The sequence below is a fragment of the Sminthopsis crassicaudata genome, chromosome 2 (assembly GCF_048593235.1).
Source record: "Sminthopsis crassicaudata isolate SCR6 chromosome 2, ASM4859323v1, whole genome shotgun sequence".
NCBI lineage: Eukaryota > Metazoa > Chordata > Mammalia > Dasyuromorphia > Dasyuridae > Sminthopsis > Sminthopsis crassicaudata.
The window spans coordinates 573,967,875-573,984,047 of record NC_133618.1 but is presented as its reverse complement, the minus strand read 5'-3'; the positions used below and the strand labels follow the sequence as shown (position 1 = coordinate 573,984,047).

Below are 16,173 nucleotides of genomic sequence, written 5' to 3'. Positions count from 1 at the left end.
TAAAGCTGTCCCAGATAACTCTGAAACAATCACTTTTATGATTTCTTATGGCACAGTAGTATTCATTATGTTCATATATCATACTTTGCCCATTTTCCAATTGATGGGCACCCTTTTAGTTTCTAGGTCTTTACCATCATAGAATAGCTGTGATTAATATTTTTCTACATATTGGACTTTCCTTTCTGTTTTTATCTCAGTGTAGTATCAGCGACAGTGTACAGTGGTGACACTGGGTCAAACGGTATGCACAGTTTACTGGCTTGAAGCACAGGTCACTTACTTTGCTTTCTACATACTCACATTGCATCAATATTTGTAATTTTTCTTTTCTAGTCAACTTTGCCAAATCTGATGGGTATTATCTAAGCACCTTAGAATTGCTTTTATTTACATTTTTCTAATCAACTTAGTTTAGTTGTTGTGTCTGACTTTTCATGGTTCATTTGGGGTTTTCTTAGCAAAGATACTGCATATCTTGGTTTTTAATGTGAGGTGTTGATCTAAATATAATTTCTTCCTGACTGAAAAAAAACAGTTAGTATATTTGTCAAATACTAAGGCCTTCTTCCAGTCAATAATTGGGGTCTTTAGATTTATTGAAAATTAGCTTACTAAGTTCATTTACAAATATATAGTGTATCTGATCTGTCCAGAAATTGACTTTGTTATTTTTTAACTAGCATGAATTGTATCTATCTTGACTGCTTTTAGTGTAGTTTGATTCTAGTACTGCTGAGTTGCCATACATTTAAAATTTTTTCATTATTTCCTTTGAGATTCTTGAGTTTTGGTTTACAAAAAATTTCATTATTATTTTTTCTAGTTTTTTTAGTTTGAATAAATAGAATACTGAATAAGATAATCCTACTGAATAAGTGGATCAGTCTTTTGGTAGTATTGTTATTTTTACTATATTGTAACATAGCCCAATTTCGAGCAATGTTTGATAGTTGTATTGCTGTAGTTTCTTTGTATTTCTTGATCTGTAAACTTCCAAGTATTTTATAAAATCTATAATCATTTTAAATGTTCTCTTTACTTCCTGATTTTTTGGGGGGTAATATTTAGAAATGCTCATGACATATACTTTTTTTTTTTTTACTGTAGTTAATGTTTTAATTTAGTTGGTTCTCTAGAATTCTCTAAATACAATATATTATTGGTAAAAAGGGATAATTATAATTTTCCTTTATCTAAGCTTACTCACTAAATTTATTTTTGAATTATTTTTTGTATTATATTTAACATTTCTAACACTTCATTATGTAGCAGTAGGGATAGTGGACACTATTGGGTTTTCTCTTAGTTTATTTTCTTTATATATAATGCTAGATTTAAAAAGTTTCATTTATTCTTATGTTTTCCACTTATTTAAAAGCAGAATTGGGTATTACATGTTGTCAAATAAATGTTTTTTTTTTTCTTTTATTCACCTTGTTATTTGTTATTATTATGTCTAGTTATTTTGAGAATTTCCCTAACATTGAACCAACCCTGCATTCCTCCTATAAATCCAGTGTGGCTGTAGTGATAGGTTGTTACAGCCTTTCTGCAATTAATTTCATTTAAAATCATTTACATCAGTGCTCATTAGATATATAATTTTAGGTTTTTTTGTTTTGAATCTCTTTTTAGTTATTAAGACTATATTTAGTAGGATCTCTTTTCTTATTTTTGTAAACAGTCTATGTAATATAGGAATTAATTATTTGTTTAATATCTAAAATAGTTTACTTATAAATCCACTTAGTCTCTGAATTTTTTTCTCCCTTTTGGGCATTCATTTATGGCCTGTTCAGTTTATTTTTCTGACACATTAGGTTGTTTAAATTCTCTTTCTGTTCATCTGGGTCTTTTTATTTTTATAAATAGTCAACCATTTTATTTAAGGAGCAAGTTTTATTGTCATCATTAAGCAAAGTGGTTTCAGATCTGCCTTTTATTTCTCCTGTTGTTGTAAAGTCTCCCTTTTCATTATTAATACTAGTAATTTGATTTTCCACTTTGGTTTTTAAAATCTAATTGGTTAATGGTTTATTTCATTTTTTTTTTTTAAAGCTCCTAGTTTCATTACTAGTCTTTCCTTTTTCTACTTAGAATTCTATTAATTTCTTTTGATTTTTCAGGACTGCTATTTTGCTATTTAATTATTTAATTGATGTTTTAGAATCTGTTGATTTTTTTTATTTTCTTCCATTTTTAAGTTATATATCAAAATCATTGCTCTGGTTTGGGTTTTTTTTTTTTTTTTTCCTTTTGTTGGTGATAGTGTTTAGAGATACAAATTGTCCTTAAAGGAGTGCTTTGATTATATCCTAATTTTTTTCTCAACTACATGTAAAGACAATTTTTAAACATTTATTTTAAAATTTGAGTTCCAAATTTTCAACCCTCCTTTCCTTTCCCTGGCTTTGATAAGGCAAGAAATTTTTATAGATTTTAACATGTGTAGTCATACAAAACATATTTCCATATTAGCCAATTTGCAAAAGAGAATAGACCAAAAAAAAACCCTCAAGAAAAATAAAATTTAAAAAGCATGCTTTCATCTGCATTCAAACACCAGTTCTTTATAAGTAGATAGCATTTTTCATCATAAGTTCTTTGGAATATCGCTGAGAATAGTTAAGTCATTCTCAATTGCCCACTGTATAGTATTGCTGATATTATGTGCACTGTTCCCTTCATTCTGCTCATTTCATTTTGCTTTTTTTTAACATAAATCTTCCCAGGTTTTTCTGAAAGCATCTTGCTTGACATTTTTTATAGCATCATAATATTCCATCACAGTCATATCAACTTGTTTTCAATCATTCTCCAACTGATGGGTATATCTTCAATCTTTAATTTTTTACCACCACAAAAAGAGCTGCTATAAATATTTTTTGTATAAATAGGTCCTTTTCCTTAGTCTTTTTAGGACATAGACTTTGTAATGAAATTGCTGGATCAAAAGGTATGTGTAGTTTTATAGTCCTTTGTGCATAAGTTGTGTATTACTCTCCAGAATGTTTGGATAAATTCACAACTCCACCAGCAATGTGTTAGGGATCCAATTTTTCTATATATCTTTTACCATTTGTCATTTTCCTTTTCTGTAATATTTTGTTTTTGTTGTTGTTCAGTCATATCCAACTCTCCATAAGCCCATTTGGGATTTTCTTGACAAAGATATTGCAGTTAGGTTTAGAGTAAACTGAGGGACTTTCCTGAACACTTTCAAATTCCCCTCCAAATAATTTCAAAATAATACCTCAAATCAAATTCTTTAGTGATAGGACCAACAAAAGGTCAGGATACAACAGTATTCCTGCCCAAGACATCATAGAAGTTCAGCAGGAAAGGTGTCTCATCATAGTGGTTGTCAGGCCTGGTTCCTTTTCACCTACAGCTGAGTTTCTGCAGCACATATTAAATATGCACAGCACATTAAATAGTTCCTACCCTCTTAGAGATTACTTTCTATGAAAGGACCTCCCTGGGTAACTTGAAGCAAAATTTAAGTATGCTATATGGACATAATCAATAAGTAGATATAAAAAAGGAGTGAGAAATTCTTTCCCTAAAGGAATTTACACTTTATTAGGGGACAAATAACATATTAAAAACCTGTAAATGTATAAGTGTGTATGTGTTTTTGTGTGTGTGTGTGTATGTGTGTATGTATGTATGTATAAATACTTACAAAAATATATACAATTGGGGCAGTTAGGTGGTGCAGTTGATAGAGCACCAGCCCTGGTGCTCAGTAAACAAACAACTACGTTATAAAAACCATATCATCTGTATAGAGGCCCAAGTTCAATTGTCAAATGAACAGTGGCAGTGTTTTGTTTTTTATTCTTGCTTTTGTGCTTGTCCTCTAGCGTAGTGCCATGGTCATAGTAAATTTTTGAGTTGATGGTTGAATGACTAATGAATAAAAGTAGACATAACTCCAGTCCATCATCTGAGTTATACTATATTGCTACTCAGGAATCACAAAAGTTTTGGTTTAAGATAGGCACATAGCTTTCTGAGAAACAAGAGCTTTGTTTTTCAAAGATTCTAAAAACAAAATTAATTAGCAGTCACTTTAATTAAAAGACTGCAAATAAGACATTGTTGCAAATACAGAAAGAATCTTTAGTTAAATTAAAACATCATGCTGTTTTACCAGTATGTCATTGAATCTCATTGAATATTGCTTCTAAAATTTGATGCTATATGGATTGTTTTTGATTTATGATATTTTTATATCTTATAAAATTTCTCTTTCAGAAAATAGAAATAACCAGTAAAGCAATTGTAGAGCTTCTTGCAAAATGCACCGAGTGTCTTCAGCCAAATCCAGGTAAAGTTAGGAAATGTAGTGATATCTTTTAACATTTCATCTAAGATCAAACATTCATTTTTAATGAATACATCGAGAATAGGAAGGAACTTTAGAGGTTACTCTTATCATTTTATGGATAAAGAGACTAAAATCTTGCCCAAAGTCACATAAGTAGCACATGGGAATGCCAGGGTTTCCATCCAAGTCTTTGAACTCTAAACTGAGTACTCTTTCCAATAGACTTACTATACTGTCTTTCTTTGCTGAGGTTTCTGAAGTAGGGCATTTTGTGTTCCAAGTATTTGATAAAAAGTTTAGAAAATATATATTAATCAGATGAGAAGCTTGGTAAATGCCAAGTTAAATTTTGTGTCTGCATTTCAATAGGGATTCTTTGGTATCTCTGCCAAGTAGAGTGCTATAGCATGATGAATCAAAGGTGTTTTTATTGAAAGATTTTAAAGAAGATACACAGCTCTTTATTCAGTCTTGCCATCTTGTCAGTGAGCTGCATTTGCTGATGTCCTGTGCCAAAAGTAGGAGTCTGAAGTAATGAAGGCTCATGTACCAAGAGATTTCCTATTATTGAAGATTCAGGAAATTGCTGTTTTGCAAGACAGCTTAGAATATAGTCCAAAATAAAAGTAAACAAATTTAAAAGCATGAGGAGATCTTCTTGCCTCAAATGAATTCCTTTACTTAAGTTTATTAGTTTATTACATATAATTTAGTAATAACTTCTCTTTTTGTTTGCTAGAAGCCTTTTTTCCCTTTACTTCCTGGCTCTGACCTGTGTTCTATTCGGTGAGATTGGTTTTAGATTTAAATCACTTTTGTTTAAATGAGGTGCCATTAAATAATATCACCCGCAACAAATTTCTTCCACTAGAAATTTGTGTCTCAAGTTTGCTGCTCTGCAGATTGATATTCATGCCTTTATTTCCTCTCACCTGGTCTGCAAATAGCTTCTTAAGTGTTTTGTTTTGTTTTGTTTTGTTTTGTTTTGTTTTATTTTAACCTACAATTCATCCCCTTTGCTAGGTCTGAAATAATCTTCCTAGTTCAAAAACTAGTTCAAAAGCCAGTAGGCTTCTGACAAGATAAAACACAAACTGGGATTCAAAACCTTTCAGTCTAGATTTCCAAATTTATCTCCGACCAAACTCATATATTAATCCTTTGTTTTAATCATGCTAGTAAATCCTTAAACCACAACATTCTATGCATTCCATTCTCTATACTTTTACTTATGGTATTCTCCTTGTCTATAATGCGGTTCGACATCCTTTTTATGTTTTTAAGTTCCATTCTTCTTTTGTGACTTAGTTATATTCTACTTTAGTCCATTGAAGCCCCTCTCACCTCCTAGCTCACAATGACTTCTGATTTCCCAATTTTCACGATTTATTCTTATTGTATTCTTGTATATGTATATAGGGAGAGACTCTTAAAATAATATTAATTTCCATTGCATACACCCACATACACCCCCCACACAGAGTATCTTTATGTTATAAACGTGTCATCTTTGCAATCTCCAATTCTATCTTGAGGGTAGAAAGTATGGCTTTATTGCTAATGACAAACACTTTGCCTAATTAGGTAGATTTATCTTTTGTTTTCATGATGATGACAAATCAGACTGATACTTGTGCAGGGCCTTGAGCTCCAGTATCTTGCCTCTGACACCTGAAAAAAGTCCAGAAACACAGTATTTTGATTCAACCAGCAAAGAGAGGAAGTTTCAGAGTTTACCTAAATCTTAAAAATCTAAGACCAGGACATAATGTTGTACAGAGTTGCTTCTTATTCTTGGTTTTTATCCTAACTTTAACATCAGTTTTTTAAAAAATCTTTTTTTTTTTTTTTAAATTACATGTAAAAGCAATTTAACAGGTTTTTTTTTTAACTGAGTTCCAAATTCTTTTCTCTTTCCTCCCATCCCTTAGAGAATAAGCCATTTGATATAGACTACACATGTACAATTATGTGAAACATTTTTCACTGCCCCTGTCTTTGCATTAAAACATTTTCTCAACTTTATTCTCTTAATTGTATTAGGGACAAAATAATATTGCTTTATTTTTTTCATTTAAACAAGAATTATTTAAATTAGTGTTCAGGTCCATGGAGGTGTGGAGGTAAAGGGAAAGAAGAGAAAAAGGAGGATGTCTGCTGCTTGGGTGCAGTATATAATGCATGAATATGATTCACTTTCAAGTGATTTTTGCAATTTTAGTTTAAATTTTTTCTTTAAAAGGAAATTACATGTTGGTAGGTAGCTAGTGAATTCATGCACTGTTATGGAGTTAAATTTATCTCATTTTAATTTGTCAGCAGAAAAAACCTTTTCTGTCCATGAGTCTTACTTTCAGGCTTTGATTGATGCTTAGCACTAGCATTATCTTTTCAACATTTTTTGTTTTGTTTTTTGAAGGATGGGAATTAGTAGGAGAATAATGACTATATGAGTTTATCAATTGTTAACTGTTTGGGGCCTTGATTGTGTTTGGTATACTTTATAAAATTATTTTCTGTTCTTGTATATACATGCCTTCTTAGCCTTTAGCTTAGTCAAGAATCCAAACTTTTATAACTTGAATTGAAACAAATTTCATTTCGTTTACATAGGTGAGCTTTTATTTATCTTTTTATCTTTTGATGTGCCTGAATCTTAAACTTGCTTCCAATGTGATGCTATAATTGTATTTGATTTATCATGCATTCTGCCTTTGTAAGTTTAAAGAATTACAAATGACCATATTTTAAAGCATATAGAGTGAAGCTTGGAATGTGGAATACTATGTCCAGACTCAAAGGGCAGGTCCTAAACTCAGGATACCCACAGCCTGAAGGGTTACTAGGAGAGTCTATGCTGCGCTATGGAACAGAGCTTGGAGAAAACTCCATGTTTGGTGAGTATGCTAGATACCCTTGATATCTAAGTTTATGTTATTTGGGGAAAGATTGTAGTAAGTTTCTCTTAAGTTACACAGATTTGAAAGACAATTTGAAAGACAAGATTTGAAAGGCATATCAATATAGTGTGTTGTAAAGTATTTATGGTGGGATGTAGGTAAGGAATGCAGAGTAATGTTTTGTGGTGAACAGTTTGTATCTGTTGTTTCTTAATGATATTTACACATATTTTAACATGCTAGCAAAACTAATGGCACAAAATTTAAGGGTTGCAAAATTTCCTATCATGCAGAGGAACAATATGGTTCATGCAGATTTCTTAGCTTGTGGTCTTGCAAGCATGGATTATCTACAAAGTGTGCTAGGTGAGCCATGGGAATGGGAGAAGTAAATATTTAAAAACTCTCTTTTAATCTTGAAAAAGAAATTGAGCTTTATTAACATTGAATATGTGGATTGACACTGGTGCCCCCTATATCTGATGGTCACATGGCTTATTAACCCTTCTTTCCTTCTCAGTGCCTTTGAAAACTGGGAGGAGGAATGTAATGCACATAGGAAACAGTTGGTAACTCACAGAAGGACTGAGCATGTTTAGAAGGTGGGACTGGTTTGGACTATAAGTAGAAAGCTTTTTATGCTGCTTAGATTCTATATTCAATTTTTTCAAATGATTGAGGTAATTTAATAAACCTGGCTTCTCATTAAGCAGGATTGTTTCCATCCATCTCTTCCTGCCTTCGATTGAGGGAAGAGATCTGGATTGAGAGTGTTTCCTCGCCAGAGCTAGATGGGACTGTCTCAACATGCAGCTCACATTGAGGTCATTTTCTGTCCTTTGGCTAGAAAGCATACATACAAAGTTGATTTGCAGTAGGAAGATTCTAAGGAGTTATATCGTATTTGAGGGGAGAAGGAAGGACTTGAAGTTTCTGGGTATGAACTACAGTATGGAAGCCACAGCTTCCTTGGGTACATCCTATTTGCATCACTCAGCACTCCCCTTCTCCCTTCCTCATTCTGTTAAGGCTTTCATTCAACAAGCATCTTGAAACTTGGGAGGGGGGAATAGGACAAAGATCCATTTTTGCTAAAAATGATTATATAAGAATAAAGGATTGAAGAACTTCTCATCATGAGATAGGGCAGTATGGTTTGTGTTAAATGAAACTAGTGGTCTCCAATAAAGTATGTAAAATATGATCCATATAGAAGTAGGAAGAAAATAGGAGAATTTCTATTTCTGATTAGTTTTTAATCTTAAGAAGATATTAAAGTTTGCTGATATTTATATATATATATTGATTCTGGTGCCTTCACTTAATCTATACATGTTATGCAATCAGGTATCTTATTAGCCCTCCCTTATTTCGAAATATATGAACATAGGTAAAGGCTATGCACAAAAAAGAAGGGCATGTAGAAAGATAGATGCTTCTATCTATATCTATCTATACATTCTAATTTAGTGGGTGGAGAGGAGGTTAGAGATGGGAGTATTAACACCTGGGTCAATCTAGAAAGGCCTTTTATAGGAGGTGGTACTTTTAAAGGATTAAATACTATATATATTATATATATGTATGTATGTTTGTGTACGTATTTAGGGAGTATAATGAGACATAGAATAAAAACAATAGTTTTCTCTCACTATCTTGCTTTAAAAAATAGTCTTTTGTAGGGAATTATTGTGTCTAAACCTTTCCCATTTCAGTTATGATATATCATAATATATTATTTTTTAAAACTACCCATATTCATAATGATTTTGCAAAATTGTCTTTTTAGTGGGAGAAAAGTTTTGATACTATTAATAAATAAAATTGGAATTTTTAAAAAATTTTGTCCTCAGAGGACTATTTTACCCTGTTCTTCCTATAACACCATATTGCCTCTTTATAAGGAGAAACTGTAGCTTTCCAGTAAAAAATATAGCTGTGAGTTGGTTATAATGGATAAATAGACAAGTTTTAGTTTTAGATGTGAACATGTTCCTCAGAGGCATTACTGGAAACACAGATATGGGGTAGAAAAGCCCTGTTCATGCTCATCCATAAAGAGGGAAGGGCTTCCAGGAAAGGAAAATAAGAAAAGAAAAAAGTAGTCATTTGCCTAATTAAGAGAAAACACCTTTATCCAGAGCTGGTTGAAGCTGGTGGTGAAGAAGAAAGAGGTTTTTTATAATTCCTGAAAGGGTAAGGTCATGCCCATTTGCAAAATAATAAAATTTTAGCTATAGCAGGCCTTGGGGGCTTAGGAATCAGATGAGAAATAGGCTCCTTCTCCAATTAGTTATGGAAAGCCTTGTTTCAATAACTGGCACTGATGTCCAATGAACAATATCCATTTTGCCTTTTTCAGGCAAACCTGGGAAGAAAGAGAATTGGGCCTTAGAGGGAGAAAGAGCACAGGATTGCTCAGAAACATCAGCCGCACAGAAGCTTAGATTGTGAGTTTAAATATAGATGTCCCAGTGAACCTGAGACAAAATGCAGGCTGCTTCAAATTGTTTAGTGCAGTTTTAACCCTTTGAAAGGAGGGAAAGAATATTAACAAATTAAAAGCACCTGTTTGACCTTAGTGTTTTGTAAACTTGATTATTGCTTTGTTTAACTGATACTTTTTTTATCAGTCATTTTGAGATGTGTACTAACTCTGTCCCTACAACATCACAACCAAATGAGGCCATCCTGCTAACAAAAGGACATTCAAGTGGATATGTGATCTCACAGATAAGGGGAGTCCCTTTCACAGATGCAAATCACAGCCTAGCATTTTTTGCCTATCCTGTGCAACTCCAGTCCTTGTCCTTCCAAAAGCTCACCACTGGATAGTCTAATTAGTGTTAGAGCCATCCCTCCCCTTTTCCTGACATCACAAAGGCATGGGTAAAGCACTCCTGCTGTCCATTCTGTCGTCCTTTGTTCATATTGTGTGATTAGTTTACCTTCTCTTTGTGTCATATAATTCTTTGATGATATTTACTTCTTTTCTCTAGAGTTCCTTGATAGTTAAACACCTACCATCTAACTTTTGTCCACCTTTTTATGTATACTTATCATAAATTTTTTTCACTGATATTCTGCATCTTACTATAGGACAACACTGGTAAAATGTTAGTATTGGAAAAAAAGGGGCCTTTTCTTTCATGGATTGGGGTTAAAGAGCTTTGTAATTTCTCAAAAGCATTTGGGTCTACTCTCCTTCCTTTTGAACTTTGGCCCCATAAGTATTTTTTGGTCCAGATATATTTACCAGTAGATATGGTGTATTGAATAAACATCCACATTCGTGTTGAAATCTGGCCAATAGATATTTTTAAAATTAAATTTTACTTTTTCAAGTTATAAAGAATTTTTTCCACCCAACCTTTTCTTTCTTCTACTGTAAAGCAAAAAGGGAAAATAAAACCCTTGTAATAAATAAGCATTGTCACGCAAAACAAATGCCAAGGTTGACCATATCCAAAAATGTATATCTCATTCTACATGATACTCTATCATCTCTTTGTCAGGATATGGTAGCTAACTTTATCCCTCTTATAGAATTGCTTAAAATTCTTAAGTCATTCAAAATTGTGTTTATGTTAAAGATAACATAGTATAACTTTTTCTCCTAGTACTTCTCACTTCATTCTGTATCAGTCCATATGTCTTCTCAGTTTTTTTCTGACACTGGCTTTTCATTTCTTACACCATATTATCATTTCATTACATTCTTATAGAAGAATTTGTCAAGTCTTTTTTAAACTGATGGATACTCACATAGCTACTCTGAATATTTTTGTATATCTTGGACCTTTCCTTTTTTTTTTTTTTTTTTTTTTTTTTTTTTTTTTTTTTAATTCCAATAGGGCATAGGTCTAGTAGTGGTATTGTTGAGTCAAAGGGCATACACATGTTAGTAACTTTGAGAACATAATTCCAAATTGCTTTCCATAATGACCGTGCTTTTTATAGTATTACCAATAGTGTATCAATGTGCTTGTTTTCCTGTGGTCCCTCTGTGTCATTTTCCTTTCTTCCAACTTTGTAGTTGACTATGAACTGTAACCTTATATTTGTTTTAATTTGCATTTCTCTATTAGTGTTCCGTGGCATTATTTTTCATATGACTATGGATATCTTAGATTTGAGAACTGTCTTCAAGTTTTTTGGCCATTTATATCAGTTGAGAGAATAGCTTTTATTATAAATTGCTTTAAAAGCGAAACTTTTATCAGAGAAACATACACTAGAAGCTTATTTATTTTGTGCCTGTTTCCTACCACTCAAAATTATCTGTCCTTAAGAGAAAATATAAGATTTTACTGTCCACAGGGAATCCTTCCTTTACTTGGACTCTTTGTTAGCTCTCTTCTATTAGAAGCTAATATCTTTAGGGAGCATATGGCACTTAGGAAGCACAGTAGATAGAATGCTGGTCTTGCAGTCAGCAATATCCAAGTTTCAATTCTGCATCAGATACCTACTTAGTAGCATTGTGATGCAGGACAAGTTAATTTAACCTCTCTAAGGCACAATTTCTTTATCTGGAAAATGGGGATAATAATAGCACCTCCTTTATAACACTGTAAGAATTAGTGAGATATCATATATAAAGCCCCATTCAAACTTTAAGATAGGCTATTTTATATCTTATCTAATGTTTATTATCAGAGGATCCTTGAACAGAGTGATTTCTACATTTTCCTAGGATTCTTGAATGATTTTACTGCATATGAGATACCTTGATATAAAGTAGCATTCTGCTCTTCAAATCAAATGAATTTTCATAATCAGTAAACAATAATTCAATTAAGTAAACATTTATTAAACACCTAACATATGCCAGGCTCTCTATCTTATATATTCCGTATTTTTTTATTAATTGTGAGATGAGATAAAAGAGGGGAAAGGACCCACATGTGCAAAAATCTTTGTAGCAGCCCTTTTTATAGTTTAATGAACTGGAAATTGGATGGATGTCTATTAGTTGGGAAATGGCTGAATAAGCTGTGGTATATGAATGTAATGGAATATCATTGTTTTATAAGAAATTATGAGCAAGCTAATTTCAGAAAAGCCTGGAAAGACTTATATGAACTGATACCAAGTAAAATGAACAGAACCAAGAGAACATTATAAGCAGTAACAACAATAATATGTCATCATCAACTGTGGAGGACTTGGCTCTTTTCAACAATGTGGTAATTGAAGGCAGTTCCAGTAGCTTTGAGATGGAAAATGCCAATCACATCTAGAGAGTAAACTATGAGAATGAATATGGATTAAAGAATAGTGTTTTCATGGGACACTGATGCATTGTTGGTGAAATTGTGAATACATCCAGCCATTCTGGAGAGCAGTTTGGAACTGTGCTCAAAAAGTTATCAAACTGTGCATATACCCTTTGATCCAGCAGTGCTACTACTAGGCTTATATCCCAAAGAGATCTTAAAGAAGGGAAAGGGATCCACATGTGCAAGAATGTTTGTGGCAGCCCTCTTTGTAGTGGCCAGAAACTGGAATTGAGTGGATGCCCATCAATTGGAGATTGGCTGAATAAATTGTGTTATATGAATATTATGGAATATTATTGTTCTGTAAGAAATGACCAACAGGATGATTTCAGAAAGGCCTGGAGAGACTTATATGAACTAAGTGAAATGAGCAGAACCAGGAGATCATTATATACTTCAACAACAATACTATATGAAGATCAATTCTGATGGATGTGGCCTTCTTCAACAATGAGAAGAACCAAATCAGTTCCAATTGAACAGTTACTACACCCAGCAAAAGAACTGAGGGAAATGAGTGTGAACCACTACATAGAATTCCCAATCCCTCTATTTTTGTCCGCCTGCATTTTTGATTTCCTTCACAGGTTAATGGTACATTATTTCAAAGTCCGATTCTTTTTGTGCAGCAAAATAACTGTATGGACATGTATACACATATTGTATTTAACATATACTTTAACATATTTAATATGTATTGGTCTACCTGCCATCTAGGGGAGGGGGTGGAGAGGAGGGAAAAAATTGGAACAAAAGGTTTTGCAACTGTCAATGCTGAAAAATTACCCATGCATATATCTTGTAAATAAAAAGCTATTAAAAAAGAATAGTGTTTTCACCTTTTGTTGCTATTGTTTGTTTTTCTTTCTTTTTTTTAATTATAACTTTTTATTGACAGAACATATGCATGGCTAATTTTTACATCATTGTCCCTTGCACTCACTTCTATTCCAACTTTTTCCTTCATTCCCTCCACCCCCTCCCCTAGATGGCAGTTAGTCTCATACATGTCAAACATGTTAAAGTATATCTTAGATATAATATACGTGTGCAGATATGTACAGTTTTCTTGTTGTACAAGAAAAATTGGATTCAGAAGATAAAAATAACCTGGGAAGAAAAACAAAAATGCAAGTAGTCCACATTCATTTCCCAGTGTTCCTTCTCTGGGTGTAGCTGATTCTGTCCATCATTGATCAGTTTGAATTGAATTGGATCTTCTCTTTTTCAAAGATATCCACTTCCATCAGAATATATCCTCATACAATATTGTTGCTGAAGTACATAATGATCTTCTGGTTCTGCTCATTTCACTTAGCATGAGTTCATGTAAGTCTCTCCAAGCCTCTCTCTATTCATCCTTCTGGTCATTTTTTTTATAGAACAATAATATTCTATAACATTCATATACCACAATTTACCCAATCATTCTCCAATTGATGGGCATCCATTCAATTTCCAGTTTCTAGCCACTACAAAAAGGGCTGCTACAAATATTTTGGCACATACAGGTCCCTTTCCCTTCTTTAATATCTCTTTGGGATATAAACCCAGTAGTAGCACTGCTGGATCAAAGGGTGTGCACAGTTTGATAACTTTTTGGGCATAATTCCAAATCATTCTCCAGAATGACTGGATCCGTTCATACCTCCACCAACAATGCATCAGTGACCTAGTTTTCCCTCATCCCTTCCAACATTCATCACTATCTTTTCCTGTCATCTTAGGTGCATCTGACAGGTGCATAATGGTATCTCAGAGTTGTCTTAATTTGCATTTCTCTGATCAATAGTGATTTGGAACACCCTTTCATGTGAGTAGAAATAGTTTCAATTTCATCATCTGAAAATTGTCTATTTATATCCTTTGACCATTTATCAATTGGAGGATGGCTTGATTTCTTATAAATTAGAGTCAATTCTCTATATATTTGGAAATGAGGCCTTATCAGAACTTTTAACTATAAAAAATAATTTCCCAGTTTATTGCTTCTCTTCTAATCTTTTTTGCATTGGTTTTGTTTGTACAAAATTTGCTATTTTAATTTGATGTAATCAAAACTTTCTATTTTGTAATCAATAATGATCTCTAATTCTTCTTTGGTCACAAATTCCTTTCTCCTCCACAAGTCTGAGAGGTAAATTATCCTATGTTCCTCTATAATTTCGTTCTTTATGCCTAAATCATGGATCCATTTTGATCTTATCTTGGTATGTGGTGTTAAGTGTGGGTTCATGCCTAATTTCTGCTTTACTAATTTCCAGTTTTCCCAGGAGTTTTTGTCAAATAGTGAATACATATCCCAAAAGTTGGGATTTTTGAGTTTGTCAAACACTAGATTGCTATAGTTATTGATTATTTTGTCCTGTGAACCTAATCTATTCCATTGATCAAGTAGTCTGTTTCTTAGCCAATACCAAATGGTTTTGGTGACTGCTGCTTTATAACATAGTTTTAGATCAGGTACAGCTAGGCTGCCTTCATTTGATTTTTTTTTTTTTTTCCATTAGTTCCCTTGAAATTCTTGACCTTTTGTTCTTCCATATGAATTCTGTTGTTATTTTTTCTAGGTCAGTAAAATAGTTTCTTGGGAGTTTGATTGGTATAGCACTAAATAAATAGATTAGTTTAGGGAGTATTGTCATCTTTATTATATTTGCTTGGCCTATCCAAGAGCACTTAATATTTTTCCAGTTGTTTAAATCTGATTTCATTTGTGTGGAGAGTCTTTTGTTATTTTGCTCATATAATTCTGGATTTTCCTTTGGCAGATAGATTCCCAAATATTTTATGCTATTGACAGTTATTTTGAATGAAATTTCTCTTTATATCTCTTGTTGTTGGATTTTGTTGGTGATGTATAAAAATGCTGAATATTTATGTGGATTTATTTTGTATCCTGCAACTTTACTAAAGTTGTGGATTATTTCTAATAACTTTTTAGTAGAATCTCTGGGGTTCTTTGAGTATATATTACCATCATATCATCTGCAAAGAGTGATAACTTAGTTTCCTCATTACCTACTCTATTTCTTTAATCTCTTTCTCAACTCTTATTGATGAAGTAAGCATTTCTAATAAATATTGAATAGTAATGGTGATAGTCGGCAGCCTTGTTTTCACTCCTGATCTTTTTGGGAATGGTTTCAGTTTATCCTCATTACATATGATGCTTACTTACAGTTTTAAATAGATCCTTCTGACTATTTTAAGGAAATATCCATTTATTCCTATACTCTCAAGTGGTTTTATTAGGAATGGATGTTGGATTTTATCAAATGCTTTTTCTGCATCTATTGAGATGATCATATGTTTTTTGTTAATTTGGTTATTGATATAGTCAATTATGCTATTAGTTTTACTAATATTGAACCAGCCCTGCATTGCTGTTATAAATCCTACTTGGTCATGGTGAATTATCCTGATGATTTTCTGTAATCTTTTTGGTAATATTTTATTTAAGATTTTTGCATCAATATTCATTAAGGAGATTGGTCTATAATTTTCTTTCTCTGTTTTCAACCTACCTGGTTTAGGTATCAGTACCATATTTGTGTCATAAAAGGAATTTGGTGTAGGACTCCTTCAATCCCTATTTTTTCAAATAGTTTATATAGCATTGGCGTTAATTGTTCTTTAAAAGTTTGGTAGAATT

At 32.5% G+C, this 16,173-nt stretch overlaps 1 protein-coding gene across 5 annotated transcripts in view; it reads left to right on the top strand.

The window, feature by feature from the left end:
• The window catches only part of SH3GL3 (SH3 domain containing GRB2 like 3, endophilin A3), a 134,434-nt gene that overhangs the window by 89,764 nt on the left and 28,497 nt on the right, over window positions 1-16,173 (top strand). For 4 of the 5 annotated variants that reach the window (XM_074295272.1, XM_074295275.1, XM_074295273.1 and 1 more), the window contains 2 exons: window positions 4,264-4,336; window positions 7,090-7,233. In XM_074295272.1, coding sequence (XP_074151373.1) covers window positions 4,264-4,336; window positions 7,090-7,233 — 217 coding nt within the window. The remainder of the gene's footprint in view (window positions 1-4,263; window positions 4,337-7,089; window positions 7,234-16,173) is intronic. The other variant, XM_074295274.1, reaches the window with a different exon arrangement.